General features: G+C 41.2%; 5 protein-coding genes across 14 annotated transcripts; 2 read left to right on the top strand and 3 right to left on the bottom strand.

Moving 5' to 3' along the window:
• Nucleotides 1–60: 60 nt before the first annotated feature.
• LOC135162754 (uncharacterized) lies at nt 61–4621 on the bottom strand. 8 transcript variants are annotated; one of them, XM_064121554.1, is made up of 5 exons: nt 4529–4621; nt 3820–3854; nt 3520–3731; nt 2255–2534; nt 61–1980 (listed from the first exon to the last, which is right to left on the bottom strand). In XM_064121554.1, exons 3-5 carry the CDS (start codon nt 3644–3646, stop codon nt 405–407), a joined length of 1983 nt encoding a protein of 660 aa, XP_063977624.1. In that variant the 5' UTR covers nt 3647–3731; nt 3820–3854; nt 4529–4621; the 3' UTR covers nt 61–404. The 8 variants fall into 8 exon arrangements, with proteins under 8 accessions (XP_063977624.1, XP_063977625.1, XP_063977623.1 ...); XM_064121555.1 differs by having other exon boundaries at nt 3815–3854; nt 4416–4547; XM_064121553.1 differs by having other exon boundaries at nt 4416–4547.
• A 989-nt stretch (nt 4622–5610) lies between these two features.
• LOC135162752 (probable RNA helicase armi) lies at nt 5611–10120 on the top strand. Its single transcript, XM_064121547.1, has one exon. It carries the CDS (start codon nt 5665–5667, stop codon nt 9394–9396), a length of 3732 nt encoding a protein of 1243 aa, XP_063977617.1. The 5' UTR covers nt 5611–5664; the 3' UTR covers nt 9397–10120.
• A 321-nt stretch (nt 10121–10441) lies between these two features.
• LOC135162758 (eukaryotic translation initiation factor 3 subunit E-like) lies at nt 10442–12718 on the bottom strand. The gene is made up of 4 exons (XM_064121563.1): nt 12531–12718; nt 11867–11983; nt 11497–11781; nt 10442–11368 (listed from the first exon to the last, which is right to left on the bottom strand). Exons 1-4 carry the CDS (start codon nt 12618–12620, stop codon nt 10547–10549), a joined length of 1314 nt encoding a protein of 437 aa, XP_063977633.1. The 5' UTR covers nt 12621–12718; the 3' UTR covers nt 10442–10546.
• Nucleotides 12719–13374: 656 nt separating this feature from the next.
• LOC135162759 (eukaryotic translation initiation factor 3 subunit E-like) lies at nt 13375–16403 on the bottom strand. Of its 3 annotated transcripts, none has more exons than XM_064121565.1 (5): nt 16203–16403; nt 15800–15916; nt 15430–15714; nt 14472–15301; nt 13375–14184 (listed from the first exon to the last, which is right to left on the bottom strand). In XM_064121565.1, the coding sequence occupies exons 1-4, from the start codon at nt 16290–16292 to the stop codon at nt 14480–14482; spliced, it is 1314 nt and encodes a 437-aa protein (XP_063977635.1). In that variant the 5' UTR covers nt 16293–16403; the 3' UTR covers nt 13375–14184; nt 14472–14479. The 3 variants fall into 3 exon arrangements, with proteins under 3 accessions (XP_063977635.1, XP_063977634.1, XP_063977636.1); XM_064121564.1 differs by having other exon boundaries at nt 13375–14188; nt 16203–16400; XM_064121566.1 differs by having other exon boundaries at nt 13375–14188; nt 16045–16344.
• A 129-nt stretch (nt 16404–16532) lies between these two features.
• Nucleotides 16533–22530, top strand: LOC135162751 (zinc finger protein 845-like). The gene is made up of 2 exons (XM_064121546.1): nt 16533–16857; nt 17227–22530. Exons 1-2 carry the CDS (start codon nt 16684–16686, stop codon nt 20965–20967), a joined length of 3915 nt encoding a protein of 1304 aa, XP_063977616.1. The 5' UTR covers nt 16533–16683; the 3' UTR covers nt 20968–22530.
• Nucleotides 22531–22720: the final 190 nt, after the last annotated feature.

The raw sequence follows: 22720 nt of genomic DNA, 5'->3' as shown, positions 1-22720 counted from the left end.
CAGTTTCAGTAAATGTCCTTTCATAAGTAGGATAATAGTATAAGTGATAAAACATTAAAAGGCTTTGGAATTTTTAATTTTTATTTTGTATAATACGAATGTTCAAAAATATATGGCAGCTTTGAATTTGCGTATAAAAATAAGGGTAAGATTTTTCGTGCTTAGTTTCTATAATAATCACACTCCACAATTACCACACACTCTCGATAACTGAAAATAATAATTGTAACATGTCCTGAGAATATTTCGAGAGACTAATGAAGCTATATCGATACCGTTATAAATTAATCAAAATAATTAATGTTCTTAACCATGTTTAAATTAATATTAAACCCTTGATCAAAACTATGATCAACAAAGGTGCCATTATCACTGGCAATTTTGTTCCCATCAATCATTTATATCTATTTATATACTGGAAAGGACTCTGGATCAATGCAATGACAAAATTTTTTTGCTTCGACGTGTAGGCATTGTGATGTAGGTCCATACGAATCAATCCTACTGATTTCGTCATTAGACAGACTGTAATTCCCATTACCATGAATTCCAATGGTCACCTCAAACATACTGCTCCCAGGAGTCAATTCTATTAAATAAAAATACCATGCAACGCCAGCGGAATTATCCGACCAATTACTAAAATCTAGAATCCTATCAACTCTATGAATCTTCTTGATCCTAAGCTTGGCACAAAGTCTTCTTCCTTTTTTGTCCTTATAGATCCCAATAGATTTATCAGCATGCTGAACGAACACTTCAGCACCCGCTTTGATAATTTCATCGTCAGTACTCGACGGTTTAAAGGCTGTGCAAGTGCACCAATGGGGCGAGACACCAGCTTCCCCGCAGCTTCTCACCTTTGGCACTGGTTTAAATAAACTCTGACATGTGGGGCACCCGGTGCTTCGATTTGCTTCGCCTCCAGCTTCTCCAAGAACCTCACGAAACGTCTCATAAAGATCGTAGGGTGAGGTCAGACGATGCTCATTTTGTATGAGGGTTTCCACAACATCGGAATTTTTTCTCATCCACTCTGGCAATTTCAAATAAATAAAGGGCAGTCTCTCCTCATACCGGCCGACGAACGTCTGTCGCATTTCACCCCACCGCATTCCATGATCACTCAAAAACACCACCAACGTGTTGTTCATGACGCCTGAACTTTCAAATTTTTTGAACATCTCCAGGAGGTGATCGTCCACTGTCGAAACTCCATTGACGTCGTTGTGGCTCACAGTATTCGTCCAGAAAAATCCAAAATAAGGAAAATCGACAAATGTCTTGGCAAAACTGAAGGCACTATCGAAAACCCTATCGATTTCCAGTTCAGGACCTGAACAGTATTTAGTACCAAATCTTATTCGAGTCTTCAGGAGTTTTTCACTAGCCAACATATAGGATCGGAAGTAGTAGTCAGTTGGAGGATCAATAAATCCGGTTTTTTGGTAGTTGAAGGTGCTGGTAGGACCCATGTCTTCAGCGTAGGCCGTAACGTATCCGGCTCTCCGGAAATTGGACCACAGAAAAGGACAATTGTCCAAGCCATAAGGCTGGGTTGGATTGCAGTTAGTGTCGGCCTGTGTGCTGTTTTGACCAGTGAGGATCGCCATTAAGTTTGGAAATGTGTTGTCCCCCACTTTGTTGTATCCTTTCAGTGTGAACCAACCGGTCTCTGTCAAGTAGTGCTTAGTTTTTGGCAAACATCGGTTGAAGTTCAAACGGGAAACGCTGTCTAATCCGAGAACTAGAATGCTAAGTTTTCGTTTTACTTTTAGATGGTTTGGGTGGTTTGGTTTCCAAGGCGACCATGTTTTCCTCTTATAAATTTTCGTGGGATTCAGGATGAAGTGAATATTCTCGTATAGAGGCTCACTCTTGCTGTTCCCTGGATTTTCGTTGAGTCGGCAGGAGACAGTCACGATTTCTAGGTCAGGTGGGAGCTGGAATTTGTTCTTGAAGTCGTGACATTGTCCCAAGCTGAAGTATGAAATATGAAGCTATGAACAACAATGTACTACAGAAAAAAAAAATATTGTTCCAAGTATATCTCTTTGTCAACAACAAATCGTTGCAAACCTTTCCATAAGAGATGCCAATACCAAGGGCCTGATCATGTAGTTATTAAATATCTCTTTTCCATGACAAAGTTTAAAGGGCACAACGATAGAAAGAAAATGCAAATTTTTAGAAGAATGATAATAATTACGCACTTCAAAAAATTGTTGTGAATTTGTCCTTCAGGCATACTCACTCGATAAAATCGTCCGGATACTCCCCCAGAGGTTTTTGAGGGACAGGTCTGCTGATTGGTGCCCAGCAGCAGACATGATCGGCGTAACTTTTAGAAATTTTTTCGTCAATAACGAGGGAAAATGATCCATTCACATCACGCTTTATGGAGCTCAGCAAAGGACCCTTGGAACATGGTTCAAATTTGAGTCTCTTTATATAAGGGGTGATCGATGAATGCAAAGGATTCACTGATAGCATGTGGCATTTCGGACTCCAAACAAGAAATTCATTCCTCCATTCTGCAACGTTAAAAATTAATAAATTGTAATTAAAAATATGCTGTTGGAATGAACATATATAATATTGACAACATTCCATCGATCGCGTGTATTTTCAAATTTTTATTCCAAAATTCAAGACTGATGCCTATTGTCATTGTGAATACAATTCACTTTTGACTGCTATTAATATTTCTGCTTTCTACTGAATGTCTAAATCGTATTAAGGGGTTACTCTCATGTGATCACTTCGAAAAATCGATTTTTTTTTATATTTTGACAGTAAAACCTATTGAAAACATGCTGTGAAAAATTCAGACCGAAATTCATAGTATTTGATAAGTTACAGCTCATAGTCGCCGACGTGTCGTAAGCGATTGTCTACCAGGCTTTCAACTTTAAACGCGTTTTTCTCGAAACATCATTTTCGGAAACGGTCAAGGTCCTACAAGAAAAAGTATTCAACCGATTGCTTTAAAATTTACATATGTTCTTCTACTCATTTATAGTTATCGTCCCTACCACAATTGTTTATTTTCGACAATATCTTCATATTTTTTTTAAACGATTTGTAACGAAAAAGAAGGAGATTTTCGTGATTTTTCTTTTGAAGTTCGATATTTTTTTTTGTTTTTAATGAAATTGATTATATTTGGTAGGGACGATAGCCACAGATCTACTGAATAATAATCCATTCGATTTTTTTATGTCAGACAACATGAACAGCCGATATCACCTTGACCAGTGAACTACCTTTTTTTGTTGGGGACTGCTTTGACTTAAAAAAAATATATGTTAAAAATGTCAAAAACGAAAAAAAAAATTTTTTTCGTACATTTCAAAATACAAATAAAAATATATTAAAAATTCAACATGATTGAAGTTTGTTGTCGCATAAAAAAAAATTTTCTAAAAAGTGGTAAAATATAGGCGTTCACATGAGAGTAACCATTTAATACCCCTTAAGTGATGCTGAATTATGATTACGACTATCTCGAAATCTTACCGTTTTTTAAATTAAATCTCTCACCAAGGGAGTCGTCGGTGTTCTCCGTAAACCACCGAGAAATTAAATAAAGGAAGATTATGAAGATACTGAGGGCTGTGATCTTGCCGGAGTAGCATCGCATCATATCTCGAATGTCGTCTGCACTCCCTGACCCGACGGCAATTGCGTTTCAACTAGTGATTGGTTCCATCAAATGCATTCCATGCAATCTATAAGAATTAAAGTTATGGTCGAGACTAAAATCATTACAAATATTTGAAATCTCGCCACTTGTCTGTTCTAAATTTCATACTTTACCCACTATCATCAAGTTTTGTAGACAAGATGTCCAACTATGACAGAAAAGGCGGAAGGGAGTTATCTGCTGGTAATCTATTCACGATAATAAAAAGTTCTACAAATGTGGAAAATAATTTTTTATCTCTGTCTCCCCAATGTCAGAGTATATCGCGAATGAGTTTCATTAATGTTCCATTTAAAATTCAACCTCTTCGTTCTCGCAGCATATCAATCAAAAGTTGGACCTGGCTGGCTGTACCTACAATTTTGGCTACAAAATTAGTTCAGACGCCACCGCTACAAAAATTTGGCCTCTCCCCTCTCGCCACTGGCCCTGCTGATTTCTCCTAAACTCTCTTCATTGTCGATGAAAAAGCGCAAAATCTTTGATAAGATATTCGCGATTTGCAGAATGTACTTTAAGTGATACTGATTGAGTGGAAATTGTTTAAATTTCTTCTCATTTAATCGCATCAATCTCCCTTTTTTCTCACTCATGTGTCGAAATTGATCAATTTGTGAGGTTATTTTTGAAATTTTTATTCCTTATGGCTATTCACTTCAGTGAATTTACTTCGTCTATTTATTTATTGCTGTTGCATGCATTTACTTACATAAGTTTGAATGTGGAGTCAATGTGCTGTCTCCATTTTCACGCTTGTGGCGGTCTCAAATGGACTTTTAGTACTAAAATATTTGTTTGTTCTAGAGGCAACAAACTGCTTACCTGGCTCTTGTCCTTTAACTCGACTGAGTAAACTTATAAAACTACGAAACTTTCATACACAAATATATAGCCAAGGTGATCGAGAAAATTCTTTAACATCAAGAAATTCTAACAAATCATAAATCAACTCTTCAATGCCTAGTAGTGCTGGTAAGTCTCCCACCTAACCCCAATATCTTTCCTGAACCCCACGCATCCCATTAAAACGACGAAAAAAAATTATTTTCAAGGCTAAACTCAATGAAATGAACTCCTCAACGCTCTCTCCACCAACCCTAGGTAACTCCTCTGGTAGAAGTGAGTCGCAGGACTCTGGATTGTCATCGTCGGGGACCAGCGGTACCCAGATGATAAAGATATTCAACCACATGAAAGGGGATCTGCAGGTTCAGAAACAGCAGAAGAAACTGATAAAAGAACTTCATCTCAAACGAGTCTCCTCGCTTCGAAAGGAATTGGATTACCTCAAAGCAACCGAGTGGAGGTATCAAGCTATTGACGGTTACAAATAGCTTCAAAACAATTCTAGATATTGATAAATTAAAACTCGTCAAAATACATAAAATCTTCCGATGACATTACTCATAATTTCATCACGATTTGTTAAATGTTGTATTCGATGTTTGAAATGATCAGCGTGGCTGAATGAAATAGGTGAACTGCTCTAGAAGAAGAAGCAGCAGTTCAAACCTTTGAGATAATTATACACTTCCCCGACGGGACGTGAATAATTTTGGAATCCTTCTGAACTACTTTAATTCTTTCAAACATTTTTTTAAACAACAGATGAATATCTCTGATGCAAAGAACAGATAATTTCATTCACCGAACGACTAGAACTCTTCCTCCCCTGGGAAGAAACCTCTGCACATTAATTTAAAAAAAAAACAAACACATTTTGGAAAACAAAATTCGCCGAGAAAAATCCGTAACAAATGAAAAAAAAATAAAAGGCAAATTCGAGGTGGCGATTCAGGAAATATCTAGTTCTGATACTATAAAACATTCTGAAATCACCAATAAAAAACTCACTATGTTTCGACCCAGCAAAACTACATCCAGACACTCAGTTCCTGCGTCTGCATCCTGCAAAACCTAAACATTCTGAAAAAACTACCATTTGACAGCCATCCACAATGTTTTCAATCCTCAGCTCCCTTAAATCCCTGTTGATCCCGACTCCTCCGATTCCAGACCTCGACTCGATCATCGTCCAATTCTCCAAAGCAGTCGACAGCTTCGCTCCCTCCAATGCCCTCGACCCCCAGGAGGTCTCCCCAGTTCCCATTACTGGCTGTTTCTACAAGACAGGAACCGTCACCTCCATCACCAGCGAAAATGTCCTCATCGACGACGTTTACTTCAGCGAACTGACCAGCTGCGATATCTCCAACCTCCAAGTGGGAACCAAGGTACATTATCTGGCTTATCAGAAATCCCCGCAGGATGAAATCAAGGTCAGGCGAATCCTGAGTATCTATGACAGTGCCTGGGATGATGTCGTAGAGAAAATCCAAACACCAGTCGTTCAGAACCAGCTGATGAAGAAAGCAATCGTCGCCAAGGTCATCAAACGAGAGGGCAGACTTGTTTTCCTGGAGCCTCTGAACATCGCCATCAACCTGGACAGCATCGACTCTACCTTCGTTCCATACGTGGGAGATTGGGTGAGAGTTGAGTCATTCGTTGAAGTTGATGAGCAGTCCCCAGACCTTGGGGGAATCGTCCTCGAGGTTGAAAAACTCCAGCCACTAAGATGCGATTTGAAAATCGGAAACATCAGCCATTTCGATGCTAAAACAGGAACAGGAGGAGTCGAACACGATATCATCTTCTCAAAGATCTCGTGTCAACCTGGGTACATTCCTTCAGTTGGAGACAAAGTCGTCTGCGACTGCATCGAGAGCGACCAGGGGAAGTACACCTGGCGGTGCCTCTCCGTGGTGCCCCTCCAAATCAACAACATCTGTGATAAATCTGAGGAAAACCGAGCTCTGAAAGCTCTGGAAGATCTAGATTTATTGATGAGGAACAAAAATGGAGTGAGCGTTTCGGAAGACTTGGACCTTTTCCTCGAAGTCGGTGAAGAGAAAACACTTGAGGTAGTTGTCAAGAATTCTGGGGCGTATCCTCAGATATTCTACAGGGGGATCTTCATGTCCAAGAAGTCTCAGTCCCAGTTGACGCTACTGTCCCCTAAAATTGACCAGACACAAACGATAAATCCCACCCAAACCCTTCGATTTATCTTCAAGGCCAAAGCTAAATTCGTGGGGTGTACCGAGGAACTTTTCATTTTCTCGTTCAGCGGATTCAAGATTGGAAGGAATTTCAAGATAACAGTTAATGCTAGAATGCCGTCGGGTTCTCCAGAGATCATTGGAGGGAGCAGAGGCAAATTCATTGTCAGAAGAGACGACTGTGATCAGGAGAATTACATTCCCGGTGTGAGACCCCATAAACCCGTAAACTTTATGGCGGTCAAACAGAGAACTTTCAAGGTGCCCAATAGACTATGGGACATGATCCTGCCGATTATCAATGAGAGACCGCCCCAGAATGAAGCTGAAGTAACTCTTGCGGAGGAGATTCCTTGTCTCAGTGAGGGACTGACAATCAACAACTACAGAAATCGTTTTCACAATCTTCTATACCTTGAGGAGATAAGCTTGAGCATTGATATGCAGAAGTACGACATGGAAAACGCGATCCTCAGGGCCAGGGACGAGTTTCTATCCTTAGAAGTTCCAGGGCTATCCGAAAAAAGACCCTCGTTGATGATTGGGGACAAGGCTGTGGTGTCCTTCAGGTGGGACTCGTCCAAGGGCGCTTTTAAATATGAAGGATGCATCCATAAGGTAACCAGCTGCGAGGTGTTTATGAAGTTCAATCAGAGGTTCCATGATAATTATCATGGTGAGGACTGCCAAGTGACGTTCAAGAGCTCTTATTCATCGATCTCCAAGTGTCATAATGCTGTCGATCTAGCAGTGGAGAATCTGACGAGGGAGATTTTGTTCCCAACGTGTGTTAAGGAGAAGGAGCCTCAGTTGATTCTTCAGGAGATTGAAATGGAAGAAGAAGTCAAGAACATACCATTGACACCACTAACTGAAAATGTTACTGTCAATCAGGGTGAGACAATGATTGACGTATGGTCCTCGACTTCACTCAATGACGAAAAACCTCACATAAGACTCGAAGGGGTCAATGTACAAACAGACGCTGACGACTCCACTCATCACGATCCGAATGGTTCCGTGGAAAATCATCAGAGAGTATCACAAATAAAACTTCCAACATCTTCATACAACCAAGACCCCAAAACGGTCTTCAAAGGCGCTCTGAACACTTCTGGAATCCCTCCAACTACAGGTCTCAAACGAAGAAAACTCGTATGGTTCAACAAGTCCCTAAACCCTCACCAGAAAATGGCTGTAAGGAATATCCTCATGGGTACGGCTCGTCCCCTCCCTTATGTGATCTTCGGACCCCCAGGGACAGGAAAAACCATCACACTTTGCGAGGCGATTCTCCAGATCCTGGTGACACTTCCCCAGAGTCGTTTGCTCATCGCCACGCCCTCCAATTCCTCAGCGAACCTCATCGCAGAGCGTCTGCTGGACTCCGGTGTCTTGAAACCTGGAGATCTAGTGAGGCTGATTGCCCACCACTGCCTCCAAGACGATTCCATTCCCGAGAGACTGCTCCCCTATTGCGCAACTGGAAACTTAGCCTCAGAGAGTTCAGTTGGACGTTCCAGACACTACGGTGAGGGCCCTAAGGTAAACAGCACGACCAGCGTCCTTGGTAGGCACCGGATAACGATTGGAACTTGCATAGCATTGGGGCAATTGTACCACATGGGCTTCCCCCGCGGTCATTTCTCCCACATCCTCGTGGACGAGGCTGGGCAGGCAACAGAGCCCGAGATAATGGTCCCCCTGACCTTGATCGAGGCTCATCAAGGACAGATCATCCTCGCTGGGGATCCTATGCAGCTAGGGCCTGTGGTTAACAGCAGGTTCGGCTCCTCCTTTGGACTGGGGGAGTCCTTTCTCGTGAGATTACTCCAGCAATTCCCTTATCAAAGGGATCCGGAAGGATTTACACGAGGATTCGACCCCAGATTAGTGACCAAATTGATCATCAATTATCGGAGTCTTCCAGAGATCCTGCAACTTCCAAATACCCTTTTCTATGATTCCGAACTTCAAGCGAGTCTGTCTGCTATTGACAGCGATGAAGCTAATCTTTTGGAAGCCCTGAGGGAGGACCTCCCTGAGAGAGGACCGAGGAAACCTCCTGCTATCGTATTTCATGGAGTTAATGGAGAAGACAAACAGGACGCAGACAGCCCCAGTTGGTATAATCCTGCAGAAGCTACGCAAGTTTATCTGTACTTGCTGAAGCTTTATGAGGCTGGAGTCAGGGGCGAGGACGTTGGGGTCATTGCTCCCTATCAGAAGCAAGTCAAAAGGATCAGAGGATTGTTGATGGAGCTGGATGTGACGGTCCCCAAGATCGGCAGTGTCGAAGAGTTTCAGGGACAGGAGAGAAAGATTATCATACTGTCTGCTGTCAGGTCTGGGAGGGATTTCGTGGGAGATGATGTTAAACACGCACTCGGATTCGTGGCCTCTCCTAGAAGGCTGAATGTTGCTATCACCAGAGCTAGGGCCCTGTTAATCATCCTCGGGAATCCAAACCTGCTGAAGGGAGATCCTTACTGGAGAAGTGTGATCATGTACTGTGTTAGAAACGACAGTTATACTGGATGTCATTTTGTCAGCGGAGCGGAGAGAGAGAGCATAGAATTGGGTGATGAAGAGAAAGACGAGGAGGAAGATCTCAATCTAGACGTGTAGCTCATTAGGGATATGGCAGCAGTATTTTACTTAACGTTTATCGAAGATCATGAGCGGTGAAAAATTGTTTTTTTTTGCAACTCAGAGACTGATTTTTTCCTTTCTTTTGATGATATTTCAATAGCGCTTATATGGAGTAGAATTTATTTAGTTTTTTTAGATCTCTGAGAGATGAATTGATCAACTATTTTTTTTTATTATGCTTAAGAAGTTGTACTGAAAGATTTTCTAATTTAGTTTGAGAAGAAACTGGGCATCATTATCGCCCACAATCAACTGAGCTACGGGAATATGTCTTATGCCACTTTCCTTTAAAACCCGTGAGTTCCCTCGGAGAAATCATCAACGAGCACGAATGTTCTGAATTAAGGTACAACAGAGTGTTCAAAACTTTATGTGATATACTTTTTTTTCAATCGTAGATTGTTTTTCCTGTTATCCAGCATAGAAGAAATTTATCCAAAAATATCCGTTTATTCACGATTCAATCGCCAAAATGATAAACCATTTTAAGCGTAAAAGTGATGAAAGAAAAAGGACAGATAAAACTTTTGACAATACGCATCAAAAAAACGTTATGATTCAATCTAGATAATTCAATGTCGCCTTCCTTTGTATTATTAATCGAAATAACATATTTTGTATTTTTATGCTGAGTTGAACTATTGAATTTTGAATAATAAAAATTGAAAAATCAGAATAAAAGGTGAAAGGTCCACAAAAATCGTTTCTGTTGACATAATTCCCATATTTACCTTTGCAACGAGTTATCCCATACATTTTTAGAAGAAACACAAATTTTTCGAAAGCTCTATTCATGACAATTGAAGCCCCTAACTGCGCCTGGCGATTTTTTCCTCAAGTCGAATGTGAAGGCTATTCAAGGAATTTAATCATTTTGTCTCGGACACAAATCATTCCATCGAAAAAAAATCAAGCTCTTCTAGAAACGACAAAATAGCAATCCAGAAATGTTCGTTTAATGTACTTACCCATATAACCCAAACTTATGGCACCCCCCCCCCCAAAATACAGATGTACGATGTTAGAGATAAAAATTCTTTTATTAAGCCAATCTTCATTCTTTCCTGGATTCCACATAATGAATATTAAATTAATTCATCAGGTAACAAAATCTCGACCTTTTACCTTAATTCCACACTATGCTAACAGGTTCCTGATTTTTAGCTTTCAACTTCCTCTCGATGAGGTTCTCCAAAGCTTCGCTCCTGACACCCAGTGTCTCAATCTTTTCCACAAGCTGATGATAAGGTGAAGCGGGCTGTCCTCCCATCACAACATGTCCCAGTTTGCTGTCGATTTTAGCATCGAGCCTGGCATTGCGAATGAGGTTGACGATCCAGCATTCAGCAACATCTGCTTTCATGTTGAGCTTCTCCGCGAGCATACCAATGGAGATGCACTGGTGGATCCTGCAGAAGGTCTCAAAGATCATGAGCCTTGCGTTCTCCACGAATTCATTGAGCAGAGCAATAAGGAAGAAGTCGTTGAAGACGACCGTCTGGCACTCCTGAAGTTTCTGGCGTGCGCCATCAAAATCAAAGTTCACGTAGAGATGCTCTACGAACTCTGTGATTGGATCGCGATACGTGTAAGACTCCTGTTGGATGACCCTTACAAGCTCCTTTAAAATGGAACGTCTGGAGCGGTTGACAATGACAGCAGCAGCTAAGTACCGCAGAATGTGAGGGCACATGGTCTGGATGGCGTTGAGGTAGTGGGGTCGGTGCAGAAACATTTCGATTATCAAGTCTCGGCCTTTTGCGTGGTTAAAGAACACGAAGAGACTCCAGTGGATCAACCAGGTTCGCTGCTGGAGAACTTGGAGAGAATTGCCGATCGCATTGCTGTCGATGTACTCTCGCAATTTGTTCACGTCCTCCAAAGCTGTATCCCAGTTCTGAGCGAGAATTTCGGAAGCCAACTTACCCCAGAGCACGTTCAAGTAATTCTAAAAGACGATTTTAATGCACTGTGTTAACTGGGAACTCGCATGAATTTATTTTTATGTTCAGGTCTGCAATTTAGACCTTGAACAATTCATTTTTCGTTTATGAATTTTGCAAATAAATAATATACCTTGTCTGTGGATGGCATAATGAGCATGTAGAAGTACAAATACGATGTTGTGATAGAATAGTTTCCACACTCGTATCTGTATTTGGCTAATTTCACAAGATTATCCAACATCTCAATTTGGAAGTCCAATTCTTGTGTCAAATAGTTATTCAAGGCTTTTGAATCCCTCATTTCCTCCATTTTTTTCATCGCCTTTTCGTTGTTCATAATCGATACAACAACTGATACGCTGTTCTGGAGAACTCCGAGTTCCTGCACAACTTCAGCACGACGAGACTTCAATGTCTGAAATCAATTAGAACCAGTAGAATAACAATGCCACTTTCATCAATAAATGAACCAATCCATCAATTGAAAACTAGTTAAATACCTCGGGAACTTCCACATCTGGATACAACTGCATTCTGATATCGATAGCATAATCGATCATATTGGTTTTGCTGAGAATAGCTAGCTTGGCGTGTAGCAATTCATTTTCATCATAAATCTGAAAAGTAGGTTATTACAAAATTATTAAAAATCCCATCTCAATCCCAAAAATGCAGCCCATTTTTTAGCCCATAACAATTTTAATCACACAACAAAAAAATTCAATTTTTATGACTTTATGTGACAAAATGATTATATTTGGTGGATTTCCCCTAGTCATTCCCTAGTTCCATATATTGTCCTCATTGTTTGAAATTTTTTATGGTCCTACCAATGCCCACAATGTTCACAGGAGTACAAAAGCCAACGAGAATAAAGCAAAATGTCAATGGAACATTTTTATTTAAAATTCCACTTTCCCCAAACAGATCTAACGTTTTCGTGCGAACCATTCACTCAGAAAAAATCACATCAACAACAATATTGTCTTCACAAGTCCGACTCTATCCTGACTCAAGTGTCACAATAATGCCACGTATAAACAGAAAACATTTCGAACATAATAATCCTCCCTAAAATTCAGCCACTGAGCATCCATCAGCTACACATGCCATACGCATAACCTCAACGCCACATGTTATGCCGGAACCAAAAAACTAGCTCACCTCCTTAGCCGAGAGGAACTCCAGCAGTGGAAATACCAAGTGTCGATCCAAATACTGTCCTATCTTCGATGTCAAATCAAATTTGGCCATGATTGCGGTGAAATAGTCAAAAATATGATGCTAATAACACAAACGAGGTGAGAACACCGTCAAAAGGAACCCGTCAAGGCAGCGGTCGCGATGAATCACCTGAAGTTAACAACAATCGCAATGTCCCATTCGATTAATCGAAACATCCCCAACAATGGAACCACTGTGGGGCGCCAGTAGCGCGAACTTTCGGAGGGAAAAATCATCCAAAACACAACTTGAGGAGTACATTCTTTTTCGTGGGAATAGAGATTAAAATACGTCGGTCTTAAAGGTACTGACACGTAGGTCTTTAGGAAGAGAGAAATTAAATTGATGAGTTGTTTTTTTCATGATTATGTAGCTCTACTACAAACGTCCTGTTATAAATCGTTTCTGGAAAATATTTCCTTAAAATATTATGTCGTTACCAAAGTGGCAAACTTGTAGCCAAAGTGCAACTTTCAATTGAAAAACATTATTCGCTTCGTAAACATTCACTTCTTCGAGTCAACATCTCATACCAATCGGTGTAAAAATGCATGACTCGTCAGAATTCAATATTTTCAATGCGATGCCAGAAAAATAAAAGAATGAAGGGGCAAAAAGTAGGGAAGAATATTAATTGAGGTCTACCCTTCTATTACAAAAAAAAAAATGTTTTTTTCATTTCTAGCTATGGATGAAGAAATTTTTCGCCTGTACAAATGATATATTGAATAATGTTTTGGATTCCTAATATAATTGCTTTTGCAAAAAAAAAACGAGGCAGGAATAGATCAAATTCAATGACTTTTATTTTTAAAAGAGGAATCGACAGAAATTCAAATAAACTTGAATAACATAAATAAATTAATTTAACAAGCTCCAAAAAAATCTCTCTATCATCCCAACTTTCATTTCGGATGATTCAAGGTGACGGGTCTCCCCAGTCAAGTTTGCTGTGACTGTATAGAGAAGTTTGCGTCCGCCGATGAGTTCAAACTCCATGGGGAGCAGGCAGACAGCGTCCTCCGTGAACGTTATGAGGGTCTCAACATAAAAGAAGAGCTCTTTTGCAATGAGGTGGACGTTCACTTGGAGGACGATTGGCACGAGGAAGTGCCACAGTTCGATGTTAATACCCAGTACGATACAACATCAGAGGCCCTAAACGTGTACGATTCTAAGAAATCATCGCTCCTGGAAGTAGAGAAGCTTGTCGCGCAACATCATCACGTTCTCAACCACTCCAGAATGCTCCAGGAGGAATCTCACTCCCATCAACTTGTTCACCACCAAATCCAAGGATCCTCTCTCAAGGAGAGTCTGCTCGAGTCCCAAAAGGTCAACGTCGACAATTCGTGATGAAGACGGAACGGCTTAACCCTGGGGAAACGACCATCGATGAGCAGAAGTACCTGATTCACCGGGGATACAGTCTGACGAATGAAGAGAAGCAAGAAGTCATGCAGGAAGATAACGATGACAGTGGTGCCCAGTACTTTCCCACTTGAATGCTGGAGGACGAAGAAGACCATGAGGAGGTTGAAATTACTAAGGATGAAGCTCACAATCAAGAGTTGCCTCAAGAACCGGCGCAAGCCTTCCTATAAAAGACAAAATTTCAATCAAGAAATGTTTGTTTAATGCACTTACCCATATACCCCAACCCATGGCGCGTCCCCCCTCCTCCCCAACATATTTGATGTTACAGATAAAAATTCTTTTATTAATAAAAGAATTTTTTTTATTCTTTTACAGATAAAAGAATTTTTATCTGTAAAAGAATTTTTATCTGTAACATCACGATTGGCTTAAGCCAATCGTCATTCTTTCTTGGTTTCCACATCATGAATATTAAATTAATTCATTAGGTAACAAGATCTAGACCTTTTCCCTTAATTCCACACGATGCTGATAGGTTCCTGATTTTTAGCTTTCAACTTCCTCTCAATAAGATTCTCCAGGGCTTCGCTCCTAACACTCAGTGTCTCAATCTTCTCCACAAGCTGTTGATAACGTGAAGCGGGCTGTCCTCCCATCACAACATGTCCCAGTTTGCTGTCGATTTTAGCATCGAGCCTGGCATTGCGAATGAGGTTGACGATCCAGCATTCAGCAACGTCAGCCTTCATGTTGAGCTTCTCCGCGAGCATACCGATGGAGATGCACTGGTGAATCCTGCAGAAGGTCTCAAAGATCATGAGCCTCGCGTTCTCCACGAACTCATTGAGCAGAGCAATAAGGAAGAAGTCGTTGAAGACGACCGTCTGGCACTCCTGAAGTTTCTGGCGTGCGCCAGCAAAGTCAAAGTTCACGTAGAGATGCTCTAGGAACTCTGTGATTGGATCGCGATACGTGTAAGACTCCTGCTGGATGACCTTGACGAGATCCTTCAAAATGGAACGTCTAGAGCGGTTGACAATGACAGCAGCAGCTAAGTACCGCAGAATGTGGGGGCACATGGTCTGGATGGCGTTGAGGTAGTGGGATCGGTATAGAAACATATCGATTATCAAGTCCCGGCCTTTTGCGTGGTTAAAGAACACGAAAAGACTCCAGTGGATCAACCAGGTTCGCTGCTGGAGAACTTGGAGAGAATTGCCGATGGCATTGCTGTCGATGTGCTCTCGCAATTTGTTCACGTCCTCCAAAGCTGTATCCCAGTTCTGAGCGAGAATTTCGGAAGCCAACTTACCCCAGAGCACGTTCAAGTAGTTCTAAAAGATGATTTTAATGCACTGTGTTAACTGGGAACTCGCATGAATTTATTTTTATGTCCAGGTCTGCAATTTAGACCTTGAACAATTCATTTTTCGTTTATGAATTTTGCAAATAAATAATATACCTTGTCTGTGGGTGGCATAATGAGCATGTAGAAGTACAAATACGATGTTGTGATGGAATAATTTCCACACTCGTATCTGTATTTGGCTAATTTCACAAGATTATCCAACATCTCAATTTGGAAGTCCAATTCTTGTGTCAAATAGTTATTCAAGGCTTTTGAATCCCTCATTTCCTCCATTTTTTTCATCGCCTTTTCGTTGTTCATAATCGATACAACAACTGATACGCTGTTCTGGAGAACTCCGAGTTCTTGCACAACTTCAGCACGACGAGACTTCAATGTCTGACATAAATTAAAACCATTAGAATAACAAACCCCCTCTCATCAATAAATGAACCAAGTCATCAGGCGAAAAATAATTAAATACCTCGGGAACTTCCACATCTGGATACAACTGCATTCTGATATCGATAGCATAATCGATCATATTGGTTTTGCTGAGAATAGCTAGCTTGGCGTGTAGTAATTCATTCTCATCATAAATCTGAAAAGCCGGTTATGACAAAATCCTTAGCAATCTCATTATTTTTTTCTGCCGCCCATGTTTGTGGCCCACAACAATTTCAAATGTGGAACAGAAAAATAGGGTTTTATCATTTTATCCGACTCTACCCTGATTGAAGTGTCACGATAATGCCACGTATAATCACAAAACATCTCCAACGGAGTAATCCTCTCTAAAATTCAGCTACTGAGCATCCATAAGTTGTACATGCCATACGCATAACCTCAAAGTCACATGTAACTCCGGAATCGAAAAACTAGCTCACCTCCTTAGCCGAGAGGAACTCCAGCAGTGGAAACACCAAGTGCCGGTCCAAATACTGTCCTATCTTTGATGTCAAGTCGAATTTGGCCATGATTGTGGTGAAATAGCGAAAAATATGACGCTAACCACACAAATGAAGCGGAATCGCCGTCAAAAGGAACCGGTCAAGATAAATCACCTGAAGTTAGCGACAATCGCAATGTCCCCTTCGATTAATCGAAACAACGCCAAATAATGCGACCACTGTGGGGCGCCAGTAGCGAGAACTTTCGGGGGGCAAAAATCGCCCAAAACACGACGTGAGGAGCACATTTTTTCTCTTCGTAACAGTGATTAAGATCCTTTTGAGTGATTTTTTTCGAGATAAATTACGATCTTGCGAATTGTCCATTGAATCTCTCGGGGATTCAGGAAGGTGCGAGAGGAAAATAATTGTAGGTGGTGGGTGGAACGGCCAGGCCCGTATCCACTCCAAACAAAACATGGACGCCGTGGGTATTGATACGTCGGAGCCGTCAGCAGACGATGAGCCTGTTGAATCAGCGGTGGGAATATGTCGTGTATGTTTACACGGGAACCTCATGATGAGAGATTTGTTTGGAAATGATGAGGTCGTGTCGCTCTCGAACAAGGCTATGAGCTTCGCGAGTGTCAAGGTAAGGAGGTGGGGGAGGTAGTGTTAATGGAATGTCGGTGGTTTGTCTGGAACACCTGATTCCGGATTACTTAGACATTTTTCTGAATGTTATGGTTCCACATCTCGAGATGATTGAGGTCAATGTCTTTAGGAAAAAATGATTCTTGGGACTCTTTACTCCTGTTTTTATTCGGTTGTCATGATACCTAGGTCTTTAGGAAGAGAGAAATTAATGTGAACAGAGAAAATGAGACAGGAATAGATGGAATTCAATGAATTTTGTTTTTAAACCGAAATCGACGGAAATTCAAATAAACTCGAATCGTATAAATAAATCAATTTAACAAGCCTTAAAAAAATCTCTCTATCATCCCGACCTTTATTTCAGATGATTCAAGGTGATGGTCTCCCCTGTCAAGTCTGCTGCGACTGTGCAGAGAAGCTTGAGTCCGCCTACGAGTTCAAACTCCAGGTGGAGCAGGCCGACAACGTCCTCCGTGAGCGTTACGACGGTCTCAACATAAAAGAAGAGCTCTTTTTCAATGAGGTTGAAGTTCACTTGGAGAACGATCGGCACGAGGAAGTGCCACAGCTCGATGTTGATACGCAGTACGATACAACATCAGAGGCCCTAAACGTGTCCGATTCTGAGAAATCATCGCTCCTGAAGGACCACTTGGCGCTTCTGGAAGTAGAGAAGCTTGCCGAGCAAGATCATCACGTTCTCAACCACTCCAGAATGCTCCAGGAGGAGTCTCACTCCCATCAACTTGTCCACCACCAAATCCAAGGACCCTCTCTCAAGGAAAGTCTGCTTGAGTCCCAAGAAGACTACCTCGACGATTCCTGTGACCATCAAATCATGTCCCCTGATAATGACGACACCGTGAAGACGGAAGGGCTCAACCCAGGGGAAATGACCATCGATGAGCACAATTACATGATCCAACAGGGCTACAGTCTGACGAATGAACAGGAACAGGAACTCATGCAAGAAGATAACGATGACAGTGGTTCTCAGGATTTTCCTACTTTGATGCTGGAGGACGAAGAAGACCATGAGGAGGTCGAAATCGCTCAGGATGAACCTCACAATCAAGAGTTGCATCAGCAACCGGAGCAGGAAATCCCCCAGGAACTCGATCTTAAGCCACAGGAGCCAGAATCCCTGGAGACAGAGATCGTACCTTTGATAACTAAAAGATCTCGAAAGGACTCGGACCAAAACTCTTCAGAAGACAATTACTTTGAGAATCTCAACCTGAGCAGTAGATTGAAGCAGTTCGACGAAGAAAAATCAGATAAAATATTTTTCATGTGTTACTTCTGCGACAAACAATTCGTGTCTAAAGTTATCTTGAAAGAACACATGCATTCTCATGAAGAAGTTCGCAAGACACTGTCTCTGAAGAAGACCCCGGAGAAGATTCAGAAACTCGACAGTCCCCCCGTGAAGTCCCAACCCTCGGGAAAGAAAGCCAACAAATGTCCCTATTGTGGTAAAGAGTACCTCTACGTGATCTCCTTCAACAAGCACATCAAGCAGCACGAGAAGAACGAGGATGAAATAAAACAAGAGTCAAACTTCGAGGACTCGGACTCTGAGGGTTTCGACAACACCGAGACCTTTGAGGTGATTTCCAACGAAAGACCGGAGAGTCGTAACGAGCCTGATCGTCCCATGAAGATCGAGGGAGTAGACTCGACTCAAGAGATTTTTCCTTGCGCCAAGTGTCATGAAAAATTCCCATCAAAGACAGATCTTCAACGTCACACTCTCCACCACAATCGGACAGAGGGAGAAAGATGTAACATCTGTTCCTTGGAATTCGAGTCATCAGAAAAACTGAAAGATCATTGCGCTACACACGTCATGGAGGGAGTCCTCTCCGAGCAAGATCTTCGTAACGAACTCTCCAACATCTGTACCAAAGACTACGAAGAGACGTTGCTGAATAAAATAGAATCAGATGATAAGGATTTGACGTGTCGAATCTGCTCCATGACCTTCATGTCGAAGAAACTTTTGATAAAACACATGGATTCCCACGAGCGTACCAAGTACAGATGCAAGCTTTGCAATCAAGAGTTCACGAAGAAGGAACACTTGCGGAAACACGCTGAACAGCATTCGAAGAGCAAATTCTTCAAGTGTACACAGTGCGGTAAAGTCTTCAGTAACGAACTCACACTTCGAAATCATTTGATCGCAACTAATCACAAGACAATACATCAGGGGGAGGAGTACGACCCTAATAAGAGGATAAAACGAGTAGCGGCTAAAGCTGCACAGAAGATAATAGATAAAATAAAAACCGAGGATGGTCTAGAAGATTCTGATCAGGAGGATGGTGAAGATTTCGGGGAGGACCAAAAGTCCAATGACAAATTCTCAAAGCGAACGAATCGAAGGGACTTAGAATGTGCTACATGCGGGAAGAGATGTAGCTCCAAGCAGTATCTATTGCGACACATGGAGCTGCACTTGAAGGATGAAAAACCAGATTTAAGTCAATTGAAGGCTAAGCAGAACGATCTAGGCTCGTTGCAAAGAACCTGTGGCGTTCCTTTCCCCAGGGATTTCGACGACAACTCCGATGATGACTTTGAGAGTGGCCTGGACTGGCCAATGGACACTCACGAGTGTACAACTTGCAAGAAGCGTTACAGCACGAAAAAGTCTTTACTAAGACACCAACTACTTCACGAAGAACCAAACTTTGAGTGCGACATTTGCAATGTGAAATTCTACAGAAAGGACAAGCTCAAAGCTCACTACGATAAGTGCTCTGAGAAGAATCCAGATCAAGTGAGGAAGTGCAACATCTGTGGGGACACTTTCGAGAACAACGAAATTCTGAAAGAGCATCGAGCCAAACACGTGGACGAGGGAATTCTGACAGAGGAGGACTTGAGAGAGCTGGAACCCAGTAGTGAAGATCGCAAGTCAGGGGAGAAAATAGCAAGAAAACGAAGGACTGATATTGTTGGGCTGGAGTGCACTGAATGCAACAAACAGTATACCTCCAGAAAAGGGCTGTTGAGGCACATTCAGGTACACGAGGGAAAGAAGTACCTCTGCGATATCTGTCCCAAAAAGTTCTACAGAAGAGAACATCTGAAGATTCACGTGGCCAAACACAACATGGTGAAGCCTTACAAGTGCACTAGGTGCCCCAAGAGGTTCATAAAGGAGGAGCAGCTGACTGCACACTTGACTAAGCATGAGAGACCATTTAAAAAAAACAAGGACACTGATTCCACGTCGAAGAGGTTCCTCTGCGAAATATGCTCCAAGAGTTTCACTCAGTCAACAACCCTGGTGGCTCATCTCAGAGCGCATAATGGAATAAAACCTTACGTTTGTGAGGTCTGTGCTAGGCCTTTCACGACGAATGCATATTTGAAGATGCATATGAGAACTCACACTCAGGAGAGGCCCTACAGCTGTCAGTATTGCTCGAGGGCCTTCGCCAGGGCTGACACTCTAGCTAATCATCTCACTTCTCACACTGGTGAGGCCAAGTACCACTGTAAATACTGTCCTAAGAATTTCAGGAGGCTCAAATCGTTGAAGGAGCATGTGTTTATTCACACTGGACAGAGGCCGTATGCCTGTCCTACGTGCGATCGAAGGTTTAATAATAATGGGAGCAGATATGCACATTCTAAGAGATGTAAACAGAATCTTCTGCAGAATCAGGGAAGGCAGGTGCAGGGACAGGCGCCAGGACAAGGACAAGCACAGGCCCAAATGCAAGTACAAAGTCAGGAAATTCAGACGGTTGTGATTGATAATCAAGGAGTTCAAGAGATTCACGAAGTTCAGCAGGTCCAGACTGTCCAGCAAGTGCAACAAGTTCAGCAAGTTCAACAAGTGCAAATTCAACAGCAGAATCAGGCACAAACAATCAGATTGGGTCCGGCGATGGGACCTACCATGCAAGTTGTGCAGAATAAGAATATTAAGACTATTACTATTACCAGACAGCCCGATCAGGTGGGCCATCAGGTTCTTCAGCATCAGGAAATTCTTATGCCGCTGATATTACCTCTGACAGTTACATTGACTGATGTGGATGACGAGGTAATATTACCTGAGGGGACGAAGATTTTTACGACGACGTAGTAGTAGGCTATATAGGTAGGAATGGAGAGGGAAGACAGGGTGAATAGTCGAGGTTGAATGTCACTTGGTGCCATTTTTGGGCGCGATTGAGCAGGTTGAGAAGGTTTTGAGGTATGGATGTAGATACTGCGGGCTTGGAGTTACTGATGATTGATTGGAAGACATTTCATGTTGGACTGGGTGTATGGAAAGCAACGATATTTTTTTAGAACGTCATTACTTATGTCTAGACACGCTCGGCTTGAAAATTCTTAAATATCTGTTACCAGGTCAGAAAAATGTTCACCCAGAAAGTTCGGAATTGTCTTAAATAGAACTATTATTTAATGACAACGCGTTATTCGATGAGCAATCTTTTTTGGTGAGGTTCGGAAATCACATCTCCTTGAGATCTCTATTAGAGAAGTGAGAATGATAAATTTATAGTCATCAGATTACAGTCATGGGACAGGCCTTTTCACATGAGTTTTGAGTAATGTCATATTATATTTAGTTGGACTATGGCGGCCACGTAGAGTCTATCTCAGAAGACATAATATGAAGTCATCATGAATTATGGAATAATTCCTTTTACACACACTTGGACATTTTTACTGGTTTTCCGTGGTCGACACGTCGATTGGTATTTAATGAACGGTTCACCGGACGTCAGCTTGAATGGTAGCACATTAATTGATAAATCGCTGATTGATTACCAATCAGCAGTGAGCCCTTGATCAATCAACAACTAATTATCGCGTGACATGTCATACAATTTTTGTACATCTCTATATATAAACAGTTAACAAGAATGCCAAATTAAAATTGTTACGTTTCTCCATCTTGCTACTGACTTCCGAAGAAATAAAATCACCGGACGATTTTTTTCTGAATTTCTTCGTGTGATTTACGAGATAATAACAGAATGTTATCCTATCAATTTATTGCTGAGTGGAGGAGTAAGGGGGAATTGTCAGAAACTTTTGGTTAGAAATTTTGTCAGTGGAGTGTATTTTTTAGCCACTCCTTCCTGAGAGGGTAGCAATAATTAAGAATGGAATTATCTGCTACTGGCACTCCACTACTCAATCTTCGTGCATAGGATATTAAGGGTAAATTTGTGGATCAAGTGAACATTTTTATATATGTCGACACTTTTTATCGTCAGCTTTGTGTATAATACGTTGAATAAAAAATTATTTTTTCAAGGAATATATATCGTAATATAACTGCAGATAAGTCATGAGTAGTCGTAGTCGATTTTTTGAGATAATTGGGAATTTAGTTAATGAAATTATTCGAAATTTAGTTTTGAATAATCTAGAAAAACTGAATGACGTGAAACAGGTTTTCTTATTATTCTACAGAGGTTTGACATATGGGTTTATCGGCTTCATGGAAACATTTGATTGTTTAATCAATCCATATTTCTAGATTCTGATTTCTTGTACGTTTATCTGTTCCTTTTTTGGATATTTTGCAGATAGGGATATGGAGCAAACTTTAGAATTATTAGGTAACTCCTTTCCATTTTTAATGTACATAACTGTTATAGTGTGAATAAATGAAACTTTGTAGCGTTTACATGATTTCAAATTTATTTATTATTCTACAGATTTTTTTTAAGTCTTTCATGCATCAACTTTGTCTACAGAATAATGTAGTAGTGTGTTTCGGAATGGATCCACAGTAATGCCATTAGAAAAATAGAAAATTTGGCGACCGAGTTTGTATCTAAATACAACCAACACCACAAAGCAAGTGAAATCATCGT

This window comes from Diachasmimorpha longicaudata, chromosome 5 (assembly GCF_034640455.1).
Source record: "Diachasmimorpha longicaudata isolate KC_UGA_2023 chromosome 5, iyDiaLong2, whole genome shotgun sequence".
In the NCBI taxonomy this organism is placed as follows: Eukaryota; Metazoa; Arthropoda; class Insecta; order Hymenoptera; family Braconidae; genus Diachasmimorpha; species Diachasmimorpha longicaudata.
This window is presented reverse-complemented; position numbering and strand designations above follow the sequence as displayed.

Bases quoted from the DNA above. Each gene is read 5' to 3' on its own strand.
- LOC135162752 (XM_064121547.1), top strand. From the start codon at position 5,665: ATGTTTTCAATCCTCAGCTCCCTTAAATCCCTGTTGATCCCGACTCCT.
- LOC135162758 (XM_064121563.1), bottom strand. From the start codon at position 12,620: ATGGCCAAATTTGATTTGACATCGAAGATAGGACAGTATTTGGATCGA. The intron at 11,984-12,530 runs GTGAGCTAGTTT...CCTACTTTTCAG, and splicing joins AGTTCCTCTCGGCTAAGGAG to ATTTATGATGAAAATGAATT. The intron at 11,782-11,866 runs GTATTTAACTAG...AATTGATTTCAG, and splicing joins CAGATGTGGAAGTTCCCGAG to ACATTGAAGTCTCGTCGTGC.
- LOC135162751 (XM_064121546.1), top strand. From the start codon at position 16,684: ATGGACGCCGTGGGTATTGATACGTCGGAGCCGTCAGCAGACGATGAG. The intron at 16,858-17,226 runs GTAAGGAGGTGG...CCTTTATTTCAG, and splicing joins TGAGCTTCGCGAGTGTCAAG to ATGATTCAAGGTGATGGTCT.
- LOC135162754 (XM_064121554.1), bottom strand. From the start codon at position 3,646: ATGATGCGATGCTACTCCGGCAAGATCACAGCCCTCAGTATCTTCATA. The intron at 2,535-3,519 runs GTAAGATTTCGA...TTAACGTTGCAG, and splicing joins GAGATTTAATTTAAAAAACG to AATGGAGGAATGAATTTCTT. The intron at 1,981-2,254 runs GTGAGTATGCCT...TTCATACTTCAG, and splicing joins TATCCGGACGATTTTATCGA to CTTGGGACAATGTCACGACT.
- LOC135162759 (XM_064121565.1), bottom strand. From the start codon at position 16,292: ATGGCCAAATTCGACTTGACATCAAAGATAGGACAGTATTTGGACCGG. The intron at 15,715-15,799 runs GTATTTAATTAT...AATTTATGTCAG, and splicing joins CAGATGTGGAAGTTCCCGAG to ACATTGAAGTCTCGTCGTGC. The intron at 15,302-15,429 runs GTATATTATTTA...ATCATCTTTTAG, and splicing joins TTATGCCACCCACAGACAAG to AACTACTTGAACGTGCTCTG.